Consider the following 27,481-nt stretch of genomic DNA (forward strand, 5'->3'; position numbering starts at 1 on the left):
AATTCGAGTGCTTTTCTTATTTTGAAGAATGATAAATAACATGTAAATGGTGCAGGAGACTTTAATGGAAATTGGCCTAATTGTGGATGCTATCTGTACTAAGAACTTTGGATTTATCCTGTAGGTGACAGAGAGCAATAAAAGGTTTTTAGCAGAGAAGTAGTCTTTTTAGAACAATGATTCCAACAGTAGTATAAGAAATGGAGCAGATACAGATTTAGGCAAGGAGGCCAGAAGGTGATCGCAACAGTAGTAACACTGATAAGAGGTATTGGTGGTCTAGACTAGAGTAAAATGCAAAACTAAGGTTAGATCTATTAAAATACATGACTCAAAGGAAAAATTGAAGACCTAAAATTGGCGTCAATCTATTTAAAGAACAAAAAAGAAAAGGTGGGGATGGGAGGGATGAGTAAAAATTGACTCTGAGGATTTAAGTCTGGGATAGAAAGTTGAGAAGGAAAGAGCTAGCCTAAAGTGAGTGAGGATGGTAAACAGTGCTTTAAATTTGGATATGTTGATTTTGAGATAGTTTTTTTTAATGTGATTCCTTTTTTCTTTTTTATTCACCTCCAGGTTACTTCTGGAAACATTTTATCCAAAATAGATAACATCCTGAGATCTAACACATGAGCATTAGTAGTATTTCATTTGACTTTTACCTACCAAGTCTGTTTTACCGACCATTTCTGTTACCAAGTCTGCATGTCTGCAGCTGTTATAACTCTAATGCTTCCAGTTTGAAGTTAAATTCAAAGTTGTCAGTGAGGCTTTTATTCTGCCCTTAAAAATTCTAAACTAGTGAATGCTGGGTTAAGGCATAAAAATTCAAGTTAATATAAAAGGTAACAAGTTATATAGTATAAATATTTTAATGCTAATATTTATACAGTACTGTTACTCCAGGACTACACAAACATTCTGCAAATAATTTACTGTAATGAAATGTTCCATCTGAGTGTTGTGAATGAGTTGTTTTAAGCAGTCAGGTTTTTCTAGTTGGCTCAAGGTTAAGTGGTAAAATACAACTTTTATTTTTATTGAAGGAATTTTTTTCCCTCAGTTTATTTTTCATTTATCTGACTTCTGTTTTTCCATTTATTAACATATTTTCTTCTGGATTTCATCTGTTTGGTTAATTTTTATTTTGACATAATTTCAGATGTACAGAAAAGTTAAAAGAATAGTAAAAAATAAATAAATGAAATCCCCTTATACTCTACATAGATTCTCCATTTGCTTGATCTCTATTTATACATGAAGTGAAGTGAAGTGAAAGTCTCTCAGTCGTGTCTGACTCTTTGCGACCCCATGGACTATACAGTCCATGATACTTTCCAGGCAGCGGGTAACCCCTTCTCAAGGGGATCTTCCCAACCCAGGGATTGAACCCAGGTCTCCTACATTGCAGGCAATCAGTTCAGTTCAGTTCAGTCACTCAGTCGTGTCTGACTCTTTGTGACCCAGTGAACTGCAACACATCAGGCCTCCCTGTCCATCACCAACTCCCGGAGTTTACCCAAACTCATGTCTGTTGTGTCGGTGATGCCATCCATCTCATCCTCTGACGTCCCCTTCTCCTGCCTTCAATCTTTCCCAGCATCAAGGTCTTTTCAGATGAGTCACCTCTCTGCATCAGGTGGCCAAAGTATTGGAGTTTCAGCTTTAACATCAGTCCTTCCAATGAACACCCAGGACTGATCTCCTTTAGGATGGACTGGTTGGATCTCCTTGCAGTACATTACAGGCATATACATATATATTAATGGGCTTCCCGGTGGCTCAGTGGCAAAGAATTTGCCTGCAGTGCAGGAGGTACAGGTTCAATCCCTGAGTCGGGAAAATCCCCTGGAGGGTGGCATGGTAGCTCACTCCAGTATTCTTGCCTGCTGAATCCCATGGATAGAGGAACCTGGCAGGCTACAGTCCATAGGGTTCCAAAGAGTCAGATATGACTGAAACAACTTAGCATGCACACATATATATTAATGTCAATTTATTTATTACTTTTTCTGAGCTCTTTTAAAGTTAGTTGCAGACACATGTCCCTTTACCCCTAAATATTTTCATTGCATATTTCTAAGACCAAGGACATTCTCTAAATAACCACAGTACAAATGAACTTATTTACAAGAAAAAATAAACTCACAGACATAGAAAACAAACCTAACCTAGGGTTACCAAGGGGGAAAGGGAGGAGGGGTTTTGGAATTTGGGATTAACACTACTACCATATATAAAATAGATAAACATAAGGACTTACTATATAGCACAAGGAACTATAGTTAATATCTTATAGTAACTTGTAATGGAAAAGAATCTGAAAAAGAGTAAATATAAATGTATAGCTGAATCACTTTGCTGTGTACCTGAAACACTGTAAATCAACAATACTTCAGTTAAAAAAAAAAAAAAATAACCCCAGTACAGACTGTCAAAGCCAGGAAGTTGAATGTATAAACAGACTTTGGTACATCCATACAGTGCTACTACTTGCCAATGAAAAGGAAAGAACTGCTGAAATACAAAAGAACACAAATAAATCTCACAAATGAATGTATTATTATGTTAGGTGAGAAGACAGACTCAAAAAATCACATACTACATGATTGATTGTATGACGCCTTAGAAAAGACAGAATTATTGAGACAAAAAATAAATCAGTAATCCCTAGGGAAAGGAGTTGACTATATCAAGGGGAATTTGGAAGGTAATATAACTGCTTTACATCTTGATTGTGGTGGTGGTTATATAACTTTATGGTTTTCTCAAAACTCAATAGAACTATACACCAAAAAAAATTTTGTTTTTCCACATGTTAATTTTAAAAGTAGAGAAACAATCAGGAAATTAACTTTGATATGGTGTTATTAGTTCATCTAATAGACTTGTTTCAAATTTTTCCAATAATTCTGATATTGTTCTTTATACAAACCTTATATCATAATGCCCACTCAGTAACTGCCTATCAAGAACAGATGAAGTAAAGGGTGGAGAAGAAAATTGTGGATATGGGCTCGATCGTCCTTACTCACCCGGTTAGGCTCAGATCACTTACTTTTCACTATATAATTCAGTGCAGAGGAGTTTACCATCAATTTTGTTTCAGCTCCTCCCCCCACCAAATAACTTCAGATCAGATCACAGGCTGCATTCAGTTTTGTCTGTTTAGTTTTCTTTAACCTGTAACAGTTCCTTAGTCTTCCTTTGTATTTTATGACCTTGACACTTTTTTGTTAGGTACAAACTAGAAATTTTCTAAGATTTCCCTCAATTCAGGCTAGTCTGTTGTTTCTCATGAGCAGACTGAGGATATATGTTTTGGGCAAGGTTACCTCAGAAGTAATAATGTGTTCTTCTCAATATATCATGTCAAGAGGCACATAATGTTAAGGTGTTTTCTACCAGATCTCTCTTCTGTGAGGCTATTTTTTTCTTTTGTAATTATTACGTATCTTATGTAGAAATATTTTGAGATTATGTGACTATCCTCTTATTTGTCACCTGCTAATTTGTATGAAAACTAAGATCATGGCATCTGGTCCCATCACTTCCTGGGAAATAGATGCAGAAACAGTGGAAAACAGTGTCAGACTTTATTTTGGGGGGCTCCAAAATCACTGCAGATGGTGACTGCAGCAGTGAAATTAAAAGACGCTTACTCCTTGGAAGGAAAATTATGACCAACCTAGATAGCATATTAAAAAGCATAGACATTACTTTGCCAACTAAAGTCTGTCTAGTCAAGGCTATGGTTTTTCCAGTGGTCATGTATAGATGTGAGAGTTGGACTGTGAAGAAAGCTGAGTGCCGAAGAATTGATGCTTTTAAACTGTGGTGTTGGAGAGGACTCTTGAGAGTCCCCTGGACTGCAAGGAGATCCAACCAGTCCATTCTAAAGGAGATCATTCCTGGGTGTTCATTGGAAGGAATGATGCTGAAGCTCAAACTCCAGTACTTTGGCCACCTCATGTGAAGAGTTGACTCATTGGAAAAGACCCTGATGCTGGGAGGGATTGGGGGTGACAGAGGATGAGATGGCTGGTTGGTATCACTGACTCAATGGACATAAGTTTGGGTGAACTCTGGGAGTTGGTGATGGACAGGGAGGCCTGGCGGCTGTGATTCATGGGGTCGCAGAGTCAGACATGACTGAGCGACTGAACTGAACTGAATTTGTATGATGAGTCTTACCTGCATCTTTTAGTTACCCATAAGTAGAACTTAATTTAGCTTGATTGGACATAATTTAGACTTGGACATAATTTAGCTTGATATGACCAAGGGCAGTTGTGAATATTGCTTACTGGAATGCACCATAGTTAAAGATAAAAGGAATAACTGTGCTACTGAACTGGGTGATATTGGAGAGCACAGTCTTTGAGAACCACCAAGGTGACTATCAGGTATGTTGGCTGCTTAATCATTCCCTGCCATCCTCAAGACTGTAGAGCTATTAATTTCTTATTCTCTGGCTTTCTGGCTCTCCTTTTCACTCTGAGGTGGGTACCTTACTCCTTGCTCCTGACTGTTTAATGTCACTAACCTCTGTTTTAAGCAACAACATAATTGAATTTTTTGAATTGATTGAATTGAATTGATTTGTTTTCTCATGGTGGATGGTCCAGTAAAAGTAAAAAATGATTAAAAGAAGTCGGGAAAAAGAGCAAAAAATGTTGGGTTAAACGATCTAAAAAAGAACTGGCTGTAACAGTGTTTTTCTCCTTTTCCTGCTTGTTAATGTTAAAGTTACCTTTTTTTTTTAAACAACAAAATAATATATATATATCCTTTGCCCTGATGGGATGGAGAAGGGAAAGGAGCTCCTCTTCAGCTCTGTGTTCTGCTCTAAGGTAGTAATCATCCTTTAGCTCCCTTTATCTTTTAATACCTTAGACATTCTTATAATGCTTACTCAATAGTTTCCCATCTAAATCAGAAAAAATAGAGGGTCAGGAGGAAGAAAATTGCTGATTTGGGCTAGATAGCCACTGAACACCAAAGAATTGATGCTTTTGAACTGTAGTGTTGGACAAGACTCTTGGGAGTTCCTTGGACTGCAAGGAGATCCAACCAGTCAATCCTAAAGGAAATCAGTCCTGAATATCCATTGGAAGGACTGATGCTGAAGCTGAAGCTCCAATACTTTGGCCACCTGATTCGAAGAACTGACTCATTGGAAAAAACCCTGATGCTGGGAAAGATTGAAGGCAGGAGCAAAGGGGGATGACAGAGGATGAGATGGTTGGATGGCTTCACTGATGGACAGGGAAGCCTGGCGTCCTGCAGTCTATGGGGTCGCAGAGAGTCGGACACAACTGAGCAACTGAACTGAACTGACTCATTGCGTTAGGTTAAGATCACAGGTTTTTTTTGCTAGGTAATTTACCGTAGAGAGTTTGCCATCAATTTTGTTTTATCCAAAGCACCTGTAGAGTAAAAATGTGATTTATAATGTCTTCAGTATAACAGACTTTCACCAGAAAGTAATTAAGCTTCCAACTTTACTATGAAGACATTTAAAAAAAAAACAATTAATTTTGAAATACAGGGCCTTATTGAACTAAACAGGTTTAGGTGATCTGAAATGGTATTTTATTTAAAGGAGGGTGTGTAACTTCATGGACTGGGAAGTAGTTACTTAACAGATTATAAGTTACTAAAATTGAATACTGGCTTAATTGAATACAATTCGTTTGTATCGGAGAGTAAAAGCACTTAGAATTCTGAAGTTATTGAGCCTCTATCCCTAGCTTGTAACATAACATTTTTTTTCCTTTTCTTTGTATTGATTTTAGAGACCTTTAATGGAAAGTGATCATTACAAATGTAAAATATCAAGTTAAACCTCCTAAGAGATTTCTGGCCAGAAGGAATACCTTAGTGTGCTGGCCTATCAAGGTGTGACACAGAAGGCACACAGATGTTAGCCATAGAGGGCCTCTTGATACACATGCAAAAAATGTATACTATCTAAGTGTAAAACACCATTATGATCCTGTATTCAATTTCATACTTGTATGAAATTTTTCAGATAAACTCATGTTGGATATAATTTTTGGATCTGAAAGTAAGTCTTCAGAATATGATGAATATATGTAATATAATGAGTCAATCAGCTGCACTTTCTAAAATACTAACATTACACACGTAATTGGATGAGAGCATGGCAACCCACTCCAGTATTCTTGTCTGGAGAATCCCATGGACAGAGGAGCCAGGCGGGCTATGTCCACAGGGTCGCAAAGAGTCAGTCACAACTGAAGTGACTTAGCACACATTCATACATGTAATTGTGGAAAATAGAGCCCAAATAGTGTGTATTTCAGTTTTCTGTATTTTGCCTTGCAGATAGTGATTTACATGTGTTGGTTACCAGATTTTCAGTTGTTTTTTAATGTGGTAAAATACACATAAAATTTATCATCTTAACCATTTTAAAAGTGTACAGTTCAGTGATATTAAATACATTCATAATGTTGTGCAACCATTACCCCCATTCATCTCCATAACTCTTTTCATGTGGTTAAACTGAAACTCTACCCATTGAACAATAATTCCCCATTCCTTCCTTCTCATAGCCCCTGGTAACCAACATTCTACCTTCTGTATGTATGATTTTGAATACTCTTTAAGTGTGTTATGTCAGTGGAATCATATTGTATTTATCTTTCTATGACTAGCTTATTTCACTTAGTATAATGTCTTAAAGATTCTACAATTTTGTGGTGTCAGAATTTCCTTCCTTTTTAAGGCTGAATATTATTCCATTGTAAGTATATACTGCATTTTACTTAACCATTCATCCATCAGCGTATACTTGCATTGCTTCCATGTTTTAGCTGTTGTGGATAATGCTGCCACAAACATAGATGTACAAATATCTCTTTAAGATTCCCCCTTCAGTTCTTTTGAGTATGTACTCAGAGGTTGAATTGTTGGATCATATAGTAATTCCTTTTTTAATTCTTTGAGAAACCATACTGTTTCCCATAGCAGATATACCATTTTACATTCCGCCCAAAGATGCACGAAAGTTGCAGTTTTTCAATAGCCTTATCAATACCTGTTATTTTTTGCTTGTTTGTTTTTGATAGTAGCCTACTTAATGAATGTGTGGTACCTTGTAGTTTTGCTGTTCATTTATGAAATGAGTAGTGATACTGAACATCCTTTCATGTGCTTGTTGACCATTTGTATATATTCTTGGGTAAATGTGTATTCAGTCCTTCATCCACTTTTGAATCAGGTGGTTCTGTTTTTTGTTGTTGAGTTTTTACAACATCTGTCTATATTCTGGATGTTAATTCTTTATCAGATAAATAATTTGCAATCTTCCCCCCCTTTTTATGGGTTGCCTTTTTACTCTGTTGATATTTAGAACTCTGAACTTGTTTCTAACTGAATTGTTATTTCCCTCTTTTTTAAGTATTAAACATCTCATTGACATTTTAGGGTCTTCTAACTGCTATTTGAGTTTATAGTGGCAAGAGTGGATTTTAACTGTTAAACCCTGATTAAATTTTATTGCTTTGAGTTAACTAAGCACTATTTTTAATAAAATCAAATCTGAGAAGAGAGGAAGAGAAATAACTAAATTTTTTAGGATCTGACTTAGAGAACTTAGACCAGTCAAACTTTACTATGGTTTAAAACTAATTAAGAGAAGGCAGTAATCCTGGCTTAAGTTGTTATCAGCTAAATATGAGTGAAGTCGCTCAGTCGTGTCCGACTCTTTGCAACCCCATGGACTGTAGCCTACCAGGCTTCTCCATCCATGGAATTTTCCAGGCAGGAGTACTGGAGTGGGTTGCCATTTCCTTCTCCAGGGGATCTTCCCGACCCAGGGATCAAACCCAGGTCTCCGGGATTGCAGGCAGATGCTTTACCCTCTGGAACTTTTTCGTGTCCAGTGCCAACCTGCATTTCTAAAGAACGATAAACTAGACTCATAATGAATATGATCTGCTGGGCAGTGCTTAAATATAGATGAAATACTTTCCCACCTAGGTCCCTACATACATTTATTTATATACATGGGCATATGTTTTCCTTTACATAAGTGTATGTCTGTATGTATATAAATCTTCTGTGAACAAATGCATAAATATACACGGTATTCTAGCTTACAGAATTAGAAATGTAATTCAGTTTACTCCCACAGAATAAGATTGAAGATAATGAGAACTGAATTAAAGCTTACTTTCTTTCACAGAATTCCTCAGAGAGAGAAGACTGTAATAATGGCGAACCCCCTAGGAAGATAATACCAGAGAAGAATTCACTTAGACAGGTATGAAATTCAGTCTTACTTAAAATAAAAAGCTACCAACAACAAAACAAAAGACAGGAAACCCTCAATTTGCCATTTGTTAAGTACTGGAGCTTAAATTAAGAATACTCTGAAGTTGGTCTGGCTCTCAAGCCATCAATTTCAATCAGTTAACATTGTTTTCCCAGTCATTTAAAAAATATCCTAGTTGTACAAGTACAGGGCAGTCAATTGTTTACACGTAGTGAAAACAAAATCAAAGGAAAGTTTTCTTATTCAGGGAAAAATAACTTGAAATGTATCTTAAATGCAGATAGTAGAATAGTTTAAACCTTACTTTTTTATTAAGATTCTTCATACACCAAAAAATAATAAAAACCAAAAGGGATCTGCCAGTAATGAAGTTAGCTCCTATAAGTCTGAGCAAATTGTTTGCTTTTTCTGGAAGTAAAGGCCAATATTAATGACAACTTTAAAATAATTTTTACTCACCACAGTGCCGCCACTCCTCAAAGGTAATATATTCTTTGAAAGTTCAATTCTGTGGTGCTCTGTTTTTAAAAACTAAAATGTTAAAAAATATTTGGTCAAAAAATAGGTTCTTCTCACTGCCTGTAGCAACCTCTAACATCTTCCATCTCCCACTGGCAGCAAAAACAAGTTCTTACAGTGTTGCCAGAGAATAGGTATGCACAAATATTTGTTTTAAATATAAAATTGGAGTAGATGAGCACCAGCAGTAGTAAAAATAATTTTAATTTACTTGCATCTATGGCATTATTCTAAGAAAAAGAAGAGATTGAATATTTGTTGAGCGCCCACTGTGAACCTGATACTTAATTTTACTTAACCCTCACAAGAACCGTGTAAAGTTGCTAGATATGATTTCCAGTTTATAGATGAGGAAAATGGAGGCCGAAAAAGATTTGATGACTTGTTTAATTAGCAAGTCAGTGATTTGAAAGATCTCAGTGTTGCCAAAGCATTTTTACTTCAGCCCTCTACCTCTAGTCTGTAGACAGTGTTAATTTAGGGGAAAAGTAGTTGAAATTGTGACACATCATTCTTTTATTTATGTTAAGACAATTTTGGATGCAAAATTTTTTTATAAAAATAATTGTAAGTAGAATTGAATCAGTTCAGGAAGCTTTGTTAAATAGCCAGATGATCATCAAGCATTGATATTGTTCAGTTAGAGCTTTAACTCTTGGAGATAAATACCTGATCTATAAATCTAAATATATAGGATGAAATTGAATAAGATAAATTTGGAAGTGGAAACACTCTGCCCACTATACAGAAACAACTGTCAGAAAACAATGACATGACAAAAAGTTTTGGCAACTTTATTTAAGCTAACAAACGAATTTTCACTCTGCAAAGTTATAAATTAATTTTAATAGGCTGATCCAGATGGTCCATTTGGAAAATGGATAGGCTGATCTGTTGAAAATTAAACTAAATTTATCTCTCTCATACTTCAAACTGAAGCAAGAGAGAGAATCGTGCCTATTAAGTCCAGCACATACAGATGGACCAGCAGGTCACACATGGGACTAATCTGATTCATTTAAAAAATAAATGCATACATTATTGAATCATTTTCTACTTGCAAGATCTGTTTCGTGCAGTGTTTGAAAAAATTTAATTTTTTTTTCATTGCTTTTTTAGCAGGTTCTCTTTACCCCATCTGCTCTAATTTAACAACCGTTTTTTAGGTTTGTTTTTATCCTCCTAGTACTCCAAAATTATTTTTCTAATATCTGTCATTCAGTGTTGAGATCCAAGCTCTGGAGATTAATTAGGTCATGAGGCTTTCCCCCCTCCTTTCTTTGTAAAGGGTTTTATCTCTATTCTCTTTGTGAAGAGCATGAACTCAGTGTTCTTGGAAAGAGAAATGGCCTTTAGAAATGGGGAAGTAAGAGATCCTCCTGGGGCCCTCGGAGTCTTTTAGCTTCTGGGTGTTTTAACAGCCCCATGAATGCAGATTTGTAAATTTATTGCAGTGCCATCTGGTTTTTTGCTGGAACCAGATTACTGTTGGCTTGTGTCTTTCTTTTGTGGTGGTCACTCCCTAGGAGCTTGCCCTCTCAATCTTAGGGATGAGTGATGAATAACAGGGGTCAATACAAGCGGGTCACAGGGCAGCTGTCCAGGACTGCTCTGAACTTGATTACCCCATCACTGAGTTTTTTAATGTAGGATATAGTATAGAAGCTGTTTAAATGCCCTCTTTTCTCTGTGCATAGGACAATAATGAAATGCCATTTGCTCTCCCTACCCCACCTTTAGTCAAGTTATATAGATAAAAAGGTGTCAGAGGTGCCTTTTACCTCAGGTCGATGTAAGTAGGATTCGCATCATGTGGCCTAGTCCCTTAACCTGAGGTTCTTTTGCATACTATTTCTAATGGGGTTTACCACTCTTTAACCACTGATTTTGAAATACTTTTATGTTCTAATAAATTTAGAGCTTATATATATTATTCTAAAGTATAGTTTAATCATTGCTGATAGGATATGAACACGCCTGTTAATTTAGAGTTATTTAACTGTTAGAGGAACTGGAAGAAGTATTATCACTGCAGTTCTTACATTAAAAAGGTAAAAGGGAATATTATAAATAACTTTATACCAAAAATTTGGCATCTTTGATGACATGGACCAGTTCCTTGAAAAACACAACTTATACCAAAACAAGGTGAAACAAAATTTGAAGAGCCCTATGTCTGTTGAAAAAACTGAATTATCAAAAGGCCCACATAGTTTTCTGGTGAACTCTATCAAACATTTAAGGAATAAATAACACCAAAATAGGAAACAGAGTAGAAAAGAACACTCCCTGGCTTGTATTATGAGGTTACCATAACCATAGTTCTAAGACTTGAGAAAGACATTAGCAGGAAAAATATTGAAAGAGGAAGTCAGAAGACATTACTCCCTGTATCACCAAGTTGTCTTGTATACTGCTTTTCCATTTTATATCCAACACCAGAAGTCAGTAGAGTTGGGAGGTGGGGGAGTGGGGGATGTAATTATTCTTTTAATTTTCTAAATTTCTGAATAATCTTCTGACCTCTTGTTATTTCTTCTGACCTCTTGTTATTTAAGTGTAAACTTCTATTTAAAAGATGTACAGAGTAGCTACAGTTTTCTTTTTACTTTTATTCCTAGAATGTGAAGCCCAGAAAACCATAGCAACTGTGTTCATAGTACTCATATCTGCAAACAAGGGCAAAGGCCTGAGAGGATACATGAAAGTACTCATTACTCTTTGAAAACATAGCCTTACAACATGCATACTCCTTCTTAGCTTCACATTGGTGCTAATAGGATCTGTCAACCCTGCCTTTCTCTGTAATTGAGTAAATTGTGACCTCAGTCTAATCCCTCCCCCATCCCCCATTCCCTTTGTGTATGTGTCCACTTACCATCCTGAGAACGTGGGTAGTGATAAATAAAGCATTGAGTAGAGCCGTCTCAACTCTTTGAAAGCAGCATGATGCCAGCCCTCTAGTTATATTTCTTTAAGTGTTTACGTTTTTCTGTATTCTTTCTCTTGTGTAGCTGGAACCCTGGGGATGCAAAGCCATGAGAGAGGCCAAGAAGCTAACAAAGTAGCTGTCTCCCTTGTTAGCTTGTTCCTTTATTCTTTAAAAACAAGATAAAAACCATCTGGCTCAGGGCATTACATTTTCCTCCCCCATGCACCTCTATAGATGGAGGCTTCACCTGCAGTGAGGGTTTACATTGATTAGGGAGGGAGCAGTAATTCAAGCTTCCATCCTCTTCGAGGATACTTTGCAGTCTTTAAAGGTGCTGACCCACTGAGTTAAACTGTCAAGGGAGGATAAAAAAGTATCTTCATCCCAGGAGGTAACAGCTGCCAGGTTTTCAACACCTTGCATGCTGCTGGAAAAATGTCGCAATTGTCAGCTGAAGAAAAATGACTCTGTTGTCATCTTCTGTTAATGACCAGGCCTTATAAAAGGAACTGCATAAGCCTTTTAGAAGGAATTAAGTAGCTGTTTTCCTTTCCTACCACCCCACCCCTCCCCTAAATTCCTATGTTGTTCTAGACATTAACTTGAAGTAGATGCACAGAAACCAGTGGTAAAGAACTTACAACAATCCAGTGTAAGCATGGAGGTCTGATTGGCATAGCTCCTTTATACAGTTGGGTGAGTAGGAGGAACAAGCACATCACTGACACAGAAAATGACATTATCATGTATATGAACAAAACAACAACAACAACAAAAAGTCATTCATAAGCCAGTGAACTGAGAGAAAACATACTGTATTTCTGCTCTTAGGAGGACAATTTGTTTTCAAGCAGCATCCAGATGGGTAAATACCACATTTCTTTTTCAAGAGAGCCACTTCCTTTATAAAAAAAAAAAAGAGAGAAACTCACTGAATTTACTTCCTTTAATAGCTCTGTAGTGTTTGTATAATATGTAATGGCATTCCCTTTTTTCTGATTTGATTGATGAGGGGGAAAGGTTTAATGAAGTCCCTCATATCAGGCTGGCAGGTTTTTTTCCTATTTGTTTTAGGTTAGTCATTTTAATTGTATTGAGTAATTAGAAGGTACACACAGCCAAGGGAGCTTTGTTCTGATAATTGCTCAAGAAAACCCATTCCTTATCTGCCGTTGCTTTGTGTTAAGATATTTCTCCCCCTAGTGGAAATAGTAAGCACTTTGGCTTGGCAGTAGGTAAGGTGTAATTGCAATATGACAAACGGTGCTTCAGGGACTATCTTGTAAATACTTTAGTTTGGGGTTTGGCATTATTTCATTATATATGTATGTTTTTTCCCCTATGAAACTTCCTACTTCTTTTTTTTCTCCTGAAGTGCTTTGGGCTTTGGATGGAAAAAAATTGCCTGAGATGTTTATTAAAAAAAAAACAAACACAAAAACATAGTGCATCCTGGGTAATGTTTTGCAGCTTGACTTAATTTTAGTCATCTGTTTTAATTACCTATTTATAAAAATGCTTTTGCATTTGTAGACATTATTTAATACTTCAGAAGAAGCACCTCATTTGAAATAAATAAATAAATTGTACTTCTTTTAAATAGTCCGTGTAAAAGACCTTAAAGGTAATTAATGTAGGTCTCTTAAGTAAGACAAAAGTGATCTTTCCAAGTCTGATGAAGTGATTTGTTTATTTAACTTCCCACTTTGGCTGAATCCTTCAGAGTCTAATAACTTTTTTGTTTTTTAAACATGGCTTTTGCAATTTGTGTCTTGCTACAAAAACCCGTTTTCAAAAAGAAGCAATTTAATAATCAGCAGTCTTAAAATTACTTTGAGGAAGGAAGACTGTATAGGGGGTTGGCGTTTTGTTTTATTTTTATTTCAGTGTAATCATTCTTTGATAAATTGTGTAATCACTGACTTAGTAGAAAAAATATTATTGAACTCCTGGGTTGCAATGACCATAAAAAGTGTATTTTCATATAGAGACATAAGATACTGTGAATAAATTATAAAGGAAACAGTTTATATGCTGGTTGAAGTCCATATGGGCCCAATTCATTTTGTGTTCAGTGCTTAATCTGGTTGTACCATTAAAAAGGTAGGAGGGGCTATTGTACCCAGTTGCATGAGTCCTTGAAAAAAAAATCTGCCATAAGAGCAACATGGAATGAGATCAGATACAGCTTTGCATCTATTGAATGAGATTTGATAGCATCATTGTGGCATTTTTTTCAGCTTCACCTTTCCTAGATGTCGCTTTTAGTTTGCTTTTTCTGTCCTATATATATATATTTCTATATATATATCTGAAGGTCCGTGTATACTCCTTCCCACCTCCCAGTCACTAGCCATTTTCATTATAGTATATCTTGTTTTGCTATAGGGCTGCTGAACAGATTTCTTAAGCAGCTTTTTGCAAGGTTAAAAAAATGCAGCCTGGTAACAAGTTTGTGTCATTTTAAATATATACCTTCTAGTAAATAAGGAGAAGTCTGGCAATCAATCCCTTTTAGTGTGTTATATGTTTCACCTGACAACTAAACCTTCTATTGATTAGCCATTACTTTGTTAGATAATCCTATGTCATTGAATCCATTGTAAAAAATTAAACTCTTTAAAATGTTTTACCCTAGCAGCAGTGTGAAAATTGAAAACTTGTTCAGAATTACAGCCTGCTTTTACAAAGCAGGTAGTTTTCAGCAAGGCATCTTACTGGTTTATGCTTATGTGCTTTATATGCTATATAAAAACATATTAAAGTACTCCAACGCAAACGCTCTCTGCCTCTGGTTTAGCAATGAAGCTACCTTTTCAGATGTTATGTGGAGATAGAACCTATCTTGCCTATGGCTGTTATACTCACTAGTTTATTTTAGCTGAAAGGAGTCTTATAATAGTAAAATACTGAAAGTAAAATATTTGGTTCTTTGGCCTTTTTGTTTCAGACTGAGCTAAGGACTCTGACCAGTTTTAGTTTACTAATCTAGGTGACTTCCTTTGGAGAAAAAGAAGATCATATACCCATTTTACAGATGGAATGTCTAGAAAATAAAAACCTGTATATATTCTTGGTCTTCCCAGGTGGTGCTAGTGGTAAAGAACCTGCCTGCCAGTGAAGGAGACTTAAGAGACACGGATTCAATTCCTGGGTCGGAAAGATTCCCTGGAGTAGGGCATAGCAACCCACTCCAGTGTTCTTGCCTGGAGAATCCCATGGACAAAGGAATCTCTCAGGCTACAGTCCATACGGTTGCACAGAGTCAGACATGACTGAAGCAACTTAGCATGTATGCACATCCCTACTCTGGAAACTCCTACAAGTTTCCTGAATCTAACTAATGTTCCCCTGAGTTGTATTATACTCATTTCTGAGGGTAAAAAAATTTTGTAGAAAAATTCATTTTCTACCTGCCATGACTATTTTTTTTTTTTTCAGAAAAATAAAATAACATTTTTATTAACTGTTCAAACCTCTAGTACTTTATCCCCGAAATATTAACTACATACTTTTATATTTTCATTGAAATAAATGTTTCATACACTGAATTTTTGACATCTTTTCAACTATGTAACCACCACCCCAGTGAAGCTATAGGACATTTTCATTACCCAAGAAAGTTCCCTCCTTCTCCTTTCCAACCAGTTTCCCTGCCCACAGTGAATCAAACATTGATCAGCTTCCTGTCATAGATTAGTTTAACCTTGCTTGAATTGTGTGTAACAGAATCATACATGTTGGGGTCTCACTCTCACTCAGCATAATGTTTATGAGATTCACTATACTGCTGTGTTTATCCAGTTGTTCATTCTCTTTTACTGTACAGTATATTCCATTGAATAAATATACTACACTTTGTTTTCTTCATTTGATAGACACTTGAGCTATTTTCATTTTTTAAAATGAAGTTGTTATGAATGTCCTTTAAGCTTTTTTGGTGAGCATGTGTTAAATACTTTTTCATGTACTTATTGGCTATTAAGATATTTTCTTTTGTTAAGTATCTGGGTGGGGGGAGGTTTGCATTAAACAAACTGCATTGTCTGTCTTCAGTTGCTCAGTTGTGTCTGACTCTTTGCAACCCCATGGACTGTAGCACACCAGGCCTCCCTGTCCATCACCAACTCCCAGAGCTTGCTCAAACTCATGTCCATCAAGTCAGTGCCATCCAACCATCTCATCCTCTGTCGTCCCCTTCTCCTCCGCCTTCAAACTTTCCCAGAATCAGTGTCTTTTCCAATGAGTCAGTTCTTCGCATCAGGTGGCCAAAGTATTCGAGTTTCAGCTTCAACATCAATCCTTCCAATGAATATTCAGGACTGATTTTCTTTAGGATGGACTAGTTGGATCTCCTTGCAGTCCAAGGGACTCTATAGAGAGTCTTATCCAACACCACAGTTCAAAAGCATCAGTTCTTCAGCGCTCAGCTTTCTTCATAGTTCAACTCTCACATCCATACATGACTACTGGAAAATCCATAGCCTTGACTAGATGGACCTTTGTTGGCAAAGTAATGTCTCTGCTTTTTAATATGCCATCTAGGTTGGTCATAACTTTCCTTCCAAGGAGTAAACGTCTTTTAATTTCATGGCTGCAGTCACCATCTGCAGTGCTTTTGGACCCCCCAAAAATAAAATCTGTCACTGTTTGCATCATTTCCCCATCTATTTGCCAAATTAAAAGACGCTTACTCCTTGGAAGAAAAGTTATGACAAACCTCTAGATAGCATATTCAAAAGCAGAGACATTACTTTGCTGACTAAGGTCCGTCTAGTCAAGGCTATGGTTTTTTCAGTAGTCATGTATGGATGTGAGAGTTGGACTATGAAGAAGGCTGAGTGCCGAAGAATTGATGCTTTTGAACTGTGGTTTTGGAGAAGACTCTTGAGAGTCCCTTGGACTGCAAGGGGATCCAACCAGTCCATTCTGAAGGAGATCAGTCCTGGGATTTCTTTGGAAGGAATGATGCTAAAGCTGAAACTCCAGTACTTTGGCCACCTCATGCGAAGAGTTGACTCATTGGAAAAGACTTTGATGCTGGGAGGGATTGGGGGCAGGAGGAGAAGGGGACGACAGAGGATGAGATGGCTGGATGGCATCACTGACTTGATGGATGTGAGTCTGAGTGAACTCCAGGAGTTGGTGATGGACAGGGAGGCCTGGCATGCTGCGATTCATGGGGTCTCAAAGAGTCGGACACGACTGAGCGACTGAACTGAACTGAACTGAACTGATGGGACCAGATGCCATGATCTTAGTTTTCTGAATATTGAGCTTTAAGCCAGCTTTTTCACTCTCCTCTTTCACTTTCATCAAGAGGCTCCTTAGTTCTTCTTCGCTTTCTACCATAAGAGTGGTGTCATCTGCATATCTGAGGTTATTGATGTTTCTTCCTGCAATCTTGATTCCAGCTTGTGCTTCATCCAGCCCAGTGTTTCTCATGATGTACTCTGCATATAAGTTAAATAAGCAGGGTGACAATATACAGCCTTGATGTATTCCTTTCCATATTTGGAGCCAGTCTGTTGTTCCATGTCCAGTTCTAACTGTTGCTTCCTGACCTGCATATGGGTTTCTCAAGAGGCAGGTCAGGTGGTCTGGTATTGCCATCTTTTTAAGAATATTCCACAGTTTTGGTGATCCACACAGTCAAAAGCTTTGGCATAGTCAATAAAGCAGAAATAGATATTTTTCTGGAATTCTCTTGCTTTTTCCATGATCCAGCAGATGTTAGCAATTTGATCTCTGGTCCCTCTGCCCCTTCTAAAACCAGCTTGAACACCTGGAAGTTCATGGTTCACGTACTGTTGAAGCCTAGCTTGGAGAATTTTGAGCATTACTTTGCTAGCGTGTGAGATGAGTGCTGTTGTGCTGTAGTTTGAGCATTCTTCGGAAAAGGCAATGGCAACCCACTCCAGTACTCTTGCCTGGGAAGTCCCATGGACAGAGGAGGCTGGTTAGGTTACAGTCAATGGGGTCGCAAAGAGTCAGACACGACTGAGCGACTTCACTTTCACTTTTCACTTTCATGCACTGGAGAAGGAAATGGCAGCCCACTCCAGTATTCTTGCCTAGAGAATCCCAGGGACGGGAGTCTGGTGGGCTGCTGTCTATGGGGTCGCACAGAGTCGGACACAACTGAAGTAACTTAGCAGCAGTAGCAGTTGAGCTTTCTTTGGCATTGCCTTTCTTTGGGATTGGAGTGAAAACTGACCTTTTCCAGTCCTGTGGCCACTGCTGAGTTTTCCAAATTTGCTGGCATATTGAGTGCTGCATTTTCACAGCATCATCTTTTAGGATTTGGAATAGTTTAACTGGAATTCCATCACCTCCACTAGCTTTGTTTGTAGTGATGCTTCTTAGGCCCACTTGACTTTGCATTCCAGGATGTCTGGCTCTAGGTTCATACCATCATGATTATCTGGGTCATGAAGATCTTTTTTGTCTGTCTTAGTTCTAGATAACAGACTTTTGTCAGATGTGTGTTCTGAATATCTTCTCACAATCTGTATCTTGCCTGTTTATTCATGGTGTGTTTTTGATGAGAAGTTTCTGATTTTTGAATGAAGTTCAGTCAATTAACCCTTACCTCATGATTATAAGGAAATTAACCCTTACCTCATGATATTCTAGATTTTATTCTAGAAGCTTTATAAAATTTAGTTTTTACCTTGCATTCTGGCCCATTTGAAATTAATTCTTAAGTGTGCTGTGAAATAGAGTTTGAGGCTCATTATTTTCCCCATACTTTTTTGGACTGAAAATTATTAAGATAATTTATTTCTTCCTTCAGTTTATTATTAACATTTTATTGTACTTATTTTCTGATTTCTTTGCTTGGCTAGTGATTATAGTATTTATTTCATTATTTTATTAAAATACAGTTGATGTATTTTATATCATATTATAATAAGTTACAGGTGTACGGTATAGTGATTCACAGTTTTTAAAGGTTATGCTACATTTATAGTTACTATAAAATATTGGCTATATTCCCTGTGTTGTACAATCCCCATACTTTTTTATTCACTTGTTTTGGAACCATTGCTGAAAAGACTTTCCTTTCCTCCATTGAATTACATGGGTGCCTTTGTCAGAAATCAGTTGGCTGAACAAATGTAGTCTATTTCTAAACCTGGAAAGAAGGCTGCTTGCTGCTGTATGCAGAGCAAAGGGTATCAGTGGCCGAGGCACTGACCAACTCCTACTTCATGTCCCTGCGTGACACAGACAATGAGTTCAAGGTCTTCTGTTTTTTAGCAGTGTCTGTCCTTGCACTGGACACTGGACCGTCTTGATTATTGTAGCTTTGTTAATTCTTGAAATCGGGTAGTGTGAGTCCTCCACATTTTTATTTTTAATATTGTTTTGGCTATAGGTACTTTACACGTCTATATAAATTTTAGAATCATTAGAATGTCTATTAAAAAGAAGTCTGTGGGGTGTTGATTTGGATTTTTTTTGAAACTGAAATATCTATTTGCATAGAATTAACTGCTCAATAATAAGAGTCTTCCAGTGTGCAGACATGTATCTCCATTTGTCTTTTAAAATTTTTCTAAGCAATTTTTTTCTTCAGTTTTTAGTGTACATTTTGTGAATGTAATTTGTTAGATTTATTCCTAAATATTTAATGTTTTTCAGTGCTATTATAAACTTTTCTCATTCTCTAATTGTTGTTAGAGTATATAAATGCAGTTGGTTTTTGACTGTTGTCTTTGTTTCCTATCATTTATGAATAAAGAGAATTTTTTTCTTTTCCAACTTACTTGCCTTTTGTTTCTTTTTCTTTATTTGAATTGCTAAGGCCTCCATATAATGTTGACTAGATGTGATAAGAGGACATCTTTGCTTTGTTCCCAGTCATGAGAGAGTTTTAAATAGTCTTTTCACCACTAAGAATGATGTTAGTTGAATTTTTTTTAGATGCCCTTTATGGGATTGCAGAAGTTCCCATTTATTTCTAGCTTGCTGAGGTTTTTTTTATTTTTTTAAATTATAAAGTGGTGTTTAATTTGTCAAATGCACCTCCCATTCTATTAATATGGAGAATCACATCAGTTGACTTTGTTAAGTTTTGTGTCTGTGTTCATAAGGGATATTAGTTTGTAGGGTTTTTTTTTTTTTTCTGATATCTTTGTTGTGATGTTCTTCTTCCTTACTGTTTAATAGAATTCACCAGTAACACTGTCTGGCCCAGAAGTGTTACTTTGTGGGAAGATTTTTTTTAAATTTATGTGTAATGTACTGTGCTTAATTGCTCAGTCATGTCCGACTCTTTGCGTCCCCATGGACTATAGTCTGCCAGGCTCCTATGTCTATGGGGATTCTCCAGGCAAGAATGCTAGAATGGGTTGCCATGCCCTCCTCCAGGGCATCTTCCCAAGCCAGGAATCAAACCCAGGACTCCCACATGAGTGAGCTGAGCCACCAGGGAAGCCATTTATGTGTAATAGTTTCTAATAATTTCAACTTCCTTAATAGTTATAGAGCAGTCTGTTGTTAATTTAGTTGCTAAGTCATGTCCAACTCTTTTGCGACCCTATAGGCCACTAGGTTCCTCTGTCTGTGACTGGAGGGGGTTGCCATCTCCTTCCCCAGGGGATCTTCCCGACCCAGGGATTGAACTGGGTCTCCTGCATTGGTAGGCAGATTCTCTACCACTGAGCCACCTGGGAAGCCCCTATAGAACTGTCTAGATTTTCTGTTTCTTATTCTGTCAGTTTTGGTCATTTGTATCTTTCAAGAAATGTATCCTATTTTATTCAACAGATTGTAATCTATTAATGTCTTTTATTTTAATACTCTTCTGTTTTGTCAAATGAGAGCCCATTTAGGCTGGCATCTGTGCCCCTAGGATATATGTCCATCATTTCCTGAATATTTCCAGGTTCGTCTTGTATTTACTCTGTCCATTCCAGGAATCAACCACTTCTCCAGGGAGCTATGGCTCCTTTTAGTGCAGAATTGTATTTAGAAGCCAGGATTTAAATGTTAACATTTATTTTATATCTGTATTATATATTTTGAAAACCATGAGTTCACATTGATATCTCCAGTTCCAATACAGTGTCAACAGAGTTTGTTTTAGGTTTTTCCCTTTTCATATTTGTAATTCTTCTTTAATGGTAAGAAACCTGGTTTGAGTTTTTTCCTCTTCGCACTTTAAAAAATCCTGTTCCTTGGGAACTCCCTGGTGGTCCAGTAGTTAGGACTTGGCGCTTTCACTGCCAAGGGTTCAGTTCAGTCCCTGCCATGAGGTGCAGCATCACCTGCAAAAAAAAAATTGTATTCCTTTGTCTTCTAGACTTCATTGTTTTCGGTGAAAAATCTGCCATTATTTACATTGTTGCTCCCAAATATATGGCATCCCCTTTTTCTTTGACTGCTTTTAAGGTTTTGTTTTTGTTACTGATTTTCAGTAGTTTTGACTGTCTTGGACCTAGGTTTTATTTTCTGATATTTAGGGGGTTTTTGTATTTAATCTTTTGGGATTTACTGTTCTTATAGTAGCAAGCCAATGGTTTTCACCAAATTTGAGAAATAGTTGGTCACTATTTTTATAACTTCATGTGCCCCATTTTTGCCTCTCTTCTGGGTCTCCAATTCCATGATATTAGATCATTGAAAATTGTCCCACAGGTGACAGAGACTCTGTTCTTTTTTTTCTTTTACCCTTTCTATTCTTCAGATTATTTCAGTTGATCTTTATTTTAAGTTCATTGGCCTTTTTTTCTGCCATCTCCAACCTGCTTTTAAGCTCATCCAGTAAATTTTTAATTTCAGGTAACATATTTTACCATTCTAGAATTTGTTTGGCTTATTTTAGTTTTTTATTTTAATGGTGAAAATTTCCATCTGTTTACTCACTGTAATTGTATCTTTCCTTAAGTTGTTGGACATATTTGTTATAGCTTCTGTAGAAGCTTTATGAACTGATTCCCATAACTAGATCATCTCGTGGTCATTTTCTGTTGATTTCTTTTTCTCTTTATTATGGATCCCTTTTCTTCTTCTCATGTCTAGTAGTTTTTATTGTTTAGCGGACATTATAAACAATACATTGTGGAGACTCTGGTTTCTTTTATCTTCCTCTGTTTATCTTACTGGCTGATCACTGTGACTTCATAGAGTCTTGTTTTTAAGTTTGTTAGGGCAGGTGTGTTTTGATTTTGCCCTTAGTCCTGAGGCATATCCCTTAGTCCTCAGACTTACTCTTTAGTCTGAATGCAGGGTCTTTCTAAGCTTTCATTAGAAAGTTTGAGATGCTTATGAAGCTCCTCTAAATTCAAATTCAAAACCCGATGTCTCCTCATGGGCAGCAGCTGGAATCTCTTCTCATATCTTTCAGTCTTCTAGCTATTCCTTTATTTTGGAATATTTGGAGTCTCTCATTCATGTAAGTAGTTTGAAGGTTAGCCGTAGATTTGGGAGAAATTTATATGCATGTTTTGATGCTTCCGCCCTGCCAGAGGAAGGGCTGGCTCTTTCTGTTTTCTATTTTTCTTCTCAATTTCGAGCCACTGTGGCTGCCCTGAGCTCCCCAAGCCAATAGACTGTCTTTCTAATTGAATTTTTAGCTATCCTGCATCAAATAGCCTAGTGAGTACCCTCATGGAAAAAGCACGTAAACATGGATCTTACTAAGTGTGATTCTCCTCTTTCTCAATCCTCTTCTTCCCCCAATTTCCGCCTACTTTTGGTCAACCTGTAGTGCCTTTGTTTGTTTTGAATATTTTTTCCATGGTTTATAATTGTTATCTGAGAAGAGTTAATTTAATACAAACAAACATCTCTGCCATTATTGGAACTAGTACACTTTGGCTTAAAGTTTTATTTTATTTAGTATATACCAGTTGCTTCATAAATGTCTTAAGAACACAGCTTAAAAATTGTATTGTCTGTACATGAATAGTTTGTGGTATTAGCAATTGTGAAAGAAGTACTGAACCCTGAGTCCAGATGTACATGTGCCGATAGTGCCTGTACACTAATGTCAGATGATCCAGTTTATTCTTTTAAAATATGTGTTTGAAATAATTTTAACTTAAATAATATAAGAAAAAACAATTAAGTAGATAAATTTAAAAAAAATTTAACTTGTTTAAATGGAAACTCAAATTTATAATGTTATTTGCTCTATTTTCTTAAATTTTATTCTTATCTATCTGCTCTTTTCCAAAGAATGATAGTTGACCAACAATGAATTATTTAAAATATCTGTGTCCGTTGCTAATATAAATAAGTACATAAATGAATAAGCAGACAAATGGAAGAACTCATAGCTCTCCCTTCAGAAGAATCCCAATTAATTAATGTAGAAGGAGAGAGAAATTTAAAAATCACCATTAGGACGCGACAGTAAAAATGACCATAGGCAAGATCCAGCAGTATGCTAAAATTAGCATGCAAAAGTTGAAGCAGAAGCAAAATATTTGCATAAAGTATTTTCCTCACTATATTTAGTAATTTCTAAATGAAAAATGTTAAGCTAATATTAGAGAATCTTGTTAGACGCAATCTTAGGCAAATGGTCAAGGTTAACATCAGTATTTCTGAATACTCAGCAATGTACCTCCTGACTTGGTGCATTGAGAAGAGCACCTCACCTCTGTGGTATCCTTCCCAATAATGTACAACCTCAGTCTGATCTTGAGGAAACATGAGACAAACCCAAACTGAGAGACATTCTGTAGATTAATCAGTACTCTTCAGCAGTGTCAGAATCATGAAAGATAAGCAAAGACAGGGAAATTGTCACAGATTAGAAGAGACTAAGGATACATGGCAACTAAGTGCAATATGGGATGTTGAGTTAGATCCTGAACGGCAGAATGTTAGTGGAAAAACTGGTGAAAGTCAAGTAAGTTCTTAACTTTGTATTGTACCAAGGTTAGTTGGTTTGTTTTTGTAAATATTCTCTGGTTGTGTAAGACTTCAATGTAAAGGGAAGCTGGGAAAGGTGGTACAGGAACTCATATCTATTTTGCAACTGTTCTATAAATCTAGAATTTTAGAAAATTGATATTGTCTTATTATTGATTATGAGATCACCTGTGTCTTAAGACTTTTCTCTTTAATTTCAACACATATGTGTATATCAAGAGTTCTCAGAGTATTCTTAGACCAGTAATGTTAACATCAGCTGGGGACTTGTTAAAAATGCAAGTTCTCAGAAGCTCCGGGGATGGGACCCAGCAATCTGTGTTTTAACAAGTCCTCCAGATGATTCTGATGGGCACTAATGTTTGAGAGCCGTGACTTGTACTTTCAGTAAAAATGTAAGACTAGAAGGAAACATTTTAATCAATATATTGGCCAGTTATATTACAATAAAGTATCAGTTCAGTTCAGTCGCTCAGTCCTGTCCAACTCTTTTCAACGCCATGGACTGCAGCATGCCAGGCCTCCCTGTCCATCACCAACTCCCAGAGATTGCTCTAACTTATGTTCATTGAGTCAGTGATGCCATCCAACCATCTCCTCCTCTATCATCCGCTTCTCCTCCTGCCTTCAATCTTTCCCAGCATCAGGGTCTTTTCCAATGAGTCAGTTCTTCGCATCAGGTGGCTAAAGTATTGGAGTTTCAGCTTCAGCATCAGTCCTTCCAATGAATATTTAGGACTGATTTCCTTTAGGATGGACTGGTTGAATCTCCTTGCAGTCCAGGGGCCTCTCAAAAATCTTTTCCATCACCACAGTTCAAAAGCATCAATTCTTTGGTGCTCAGCCTTCTTTTGGAGAAGGCAATGGCACCCCACTCCAGTGCTTTTGCCTGGAAAGTCCCATGGACAGAGGAGCCTGGTGGGCTGCAGTCCGTGGGGTCGCTAAAGGTCGGACATGACTGAGCAACTTCACTTTCACTTTTCACTTCATGCATTGGAGAAGGAAATGGCAACCCACTCCAGTGTTCTTGCCTTGAGAATCCCAGGGACAGGGGAGCCTGGTGGGCTGCCGTCTATGGGGTCGCACAGAGTCGGACATGACTGAAGCAACTTAGCGGCGGCAGCAGCAGCAGCCTTCTTTATGGTCCAATTCTCACATCCATACGTGACTACTGGAAAAACCATACCTTTGACCAGACAGACCTTTGTCAGCAAAGAAATGTCTCTGTTTTTTAATATGCTGTCTAGGTTGGTCATAGCTTTTCTTCCAAGGGGCAAGTGTCCTTTAATTTCATGGCTGCAGTCTTTTGGAGCAGTGATTTTGCAGCCCAAGAAAAAAGGTCTCTCACTGTTTCCATTGTTTCCCCATCTATTTGCCATGACATGATGGGACCAGATGCCATGATCTTCATTTTTTGAATGGTGAGTTTTAAGCCAGTTTTTTCACTTTCTTCTATCATTTTCATCAAGAGACTCTTTAGTTCCTCTTCGCTTTCTGCCATAAGGGTGGTGTCATCTGCATTCTGAGGTTATTGATATTTCTCCCAGCAGTCTTGATTCCAGCTTGTGCTTCATCCAGCCCGCCATTTCACATGATGTACTCTGCATATAAGTTAAATAAGTAGGGTGACAGTATACAGCCTTGACATACTCCTTTCCCTATTTGGAACCAGTCCATTGTTCCATGTCCAGTTCTAACTTGCTTCTTGACCTGCATACAGATTTCTCAGGAGACAGGTAAGATGGTCTGGTATTCCCATCTCTTTAGGAATATTCCATAGTTTGTTATGATCCACACAGTCAAAAGCTTTGGCATAGTCAATAAAGCAGAAGTAGATGTCTTTCTGGAACTCTCTTGTTTTTTTCTATGACCCAACGGATGTTGGCAATTTGATCTCTGGTTCCTCTACCTTTTCTAAGTCCGGCTTGAACATCTGGAAGTTCTCGGTTTATGTACTGTTGAAGCTTTGCTAACCAGCGTTTTTGCTTTTTTTTAATTATGGTAAAATACATGTAACATTTACCACTTTAATTAGTTTTAAATATGCAGTTCATGGTATTAAATACATTCACATTGTTGTATAATAGCCACCACCACCCATTCCCATAACTTTTAACATCTTGTAAAACTGAAATGCCGTACTCACTAAACAGTAACTCCCTATTCCCTCCTTCTCCCAGCTAGTTGAAACCACTATTTTACTTTCTGTCTCTATGATTTTGACTAGGTGGAATCATGCAGTATTTGTCTTTTTGTGACTGGGTTATTTCACATAGCATACGGTCCTTAGGTTTCATCCATGTTATAGTGTATGTCAGAATTTCTTTTCTTTTTAAGACTGAATACTGTTCCACTGTATGTACGTACCACATTTTGCTTATGCATTTATCCATCAGTGGAAATTTGTGGATCTTAGCTATTGTGGATAATTCTGCTATGAATGTGGGTGTACAAATATCTCATAAAGACTCCACTTTCAGTTCATATACCCAGAATTGGAATTACTGGATCATATAGTAATTCTGTTTTTAATTTTTTGAGGAATCGCTACTGTATTTTTTTTTTTTTTCTACCTTGGCTATACCATTTTGCATTCCCACTAACAGTGTACAGGGGTTCCAGTTTCTCCACATTTTTACCAACACTTGTTTTCTGGTTTTGTTTCCTTATTAGTAACCATCCTAATGGATATATGATGGTAACATATTGTAGTTTTGATCTGCATTCCTCTCATAATCAGTCACGTTGAGCATCGTTTCATGTGCTTTTTAGCCATTTGTATATCTTCTCGGATAATCTCTATTTTGCTTCCCTGGTGGCTCATATGGTAAAGAATCTGCCTGCAATTCAGGAGACCCGAGTTCGATCCCTGGGTTGGGAAGATCCCCTGGAGGGGGGCATGGCAACCCACTCCTGTATTCTAGCCTGGAGCATCCCCATGGACAGAGGAGCCTGGTAGGCTACAGTCCATGGGGGTCTGACTAAGCACAGCACAATCTCTGTTCAAGTCCTTTGCCCATTCTGAATAACTGACACCTCTACCTTTCATACACAGTGAAGTCACTACTGCTCACACACTTGTTCATGGCACATCAGTGGCACTTTTGGGCTGTCGCTTTCTTTACTTCCTCATGTCTGCCTTGTCCTTCAGCTCCCATAAATCTAGAATTTACACATAGGAGCTATTTGTGTGTTGATTTTTAGAAATGGGGCAGAATTTGAAAACTGCATGACAGTATTTCAGTACCTAAACTTATTTCAAAAATATTCTCTTTGCAGACATACAACAGCTGTGCCAGACTCTGCTTAAATCAAGAGACAGTATGTCTAGCAAGCACTGCTATGAAGACTGAAAATTGTGTGGTCAAAGTAAGTAATATTACACATTAATATATGTTATGTCACATCATAACAATGGTTTATCTATAGATATCTTTACTCAGTATTGCTATTAAAGAGTATTATAGAATTGTTAAAAAGAATACAGCAAGCATCGTTATGTCCAAAGCAGATTGCAAGTTGGAGTTTCTATCTCTTCAGTCGCATCAGAGTTTTTTGATTGTGTTCTCTGGTCACACCTTAGTCTAATCCACATTTGTTGCTTGACACTAATTATGGCTTATTACAAATAAGATTTGTGTGGGACATCCCTAGCAGTCCAGTGTTTAAGACTCCAAGCTTCAACTGAAGGGGGCACAGGTTCTATCCCTAGTTGGGTAACTAAACATTCTGCATTTCAGTTCAGTTCAGTCACTCAGTTGTGTCCAACTCTTTGTGACCCCATGGATTGCAGCACGCCAGGCCTCCCTGTCCATCACCAACTCCCAGAGCTTGCT

The 27,481-nt window shown here is 37.3% G+C and overlaps 1 protein-coding gene across 4 annotated transcripts in view; it reads left to right on the forward strand.

The window, feature by feature from the left end:
* BTRC (beta-transducin repeat containing E3 ubiquitin protein ligase) overlaps positions 1 to 27,481 on the forward strand; it is a 183,004-nt gene that overhangs the window by 93,142 nt on the left and 62,381 nt on the right. For 2 of the 4 annotated variants that reach the window (XM_040254222.1, XM_040254224.1), the window contains 2 exons: positions 8,216 to 8,293; positions 26,925 to 27,014. In XM_040254222.1, coding sequence (XP_040110156.1) covers positions 8,216 to 8,293; positions 26,925 to 27,014 — 168 coding nt within the window. The remainder of the gene's footprint in view (positions 1 to 8,215; positions 8,294 to 26,924; positions 27,015 to 27,481) is intronic. The other 2 variants (XM_040254223.1, XM_040254225.1) reach the window with 1 other exon arrangement.

Source organism: Oryx dammah, unplaced genomic scaffold, assembly GCF_014754425.2.
Source record: "Oryx dammah isolate SB20612 unplaced genomic scaffold, SCBI_Odam_1.1 HiC_scaffold_14, whole genome shotgun sequence".
In the NCBI taxonomy this organism is placed as follows: domain Eukaryota; kingdom Metazoa; phylum Chordata; class Mammalia; order Artiodactyla; family Bovidae; genus Oryx; species Oryx dammah.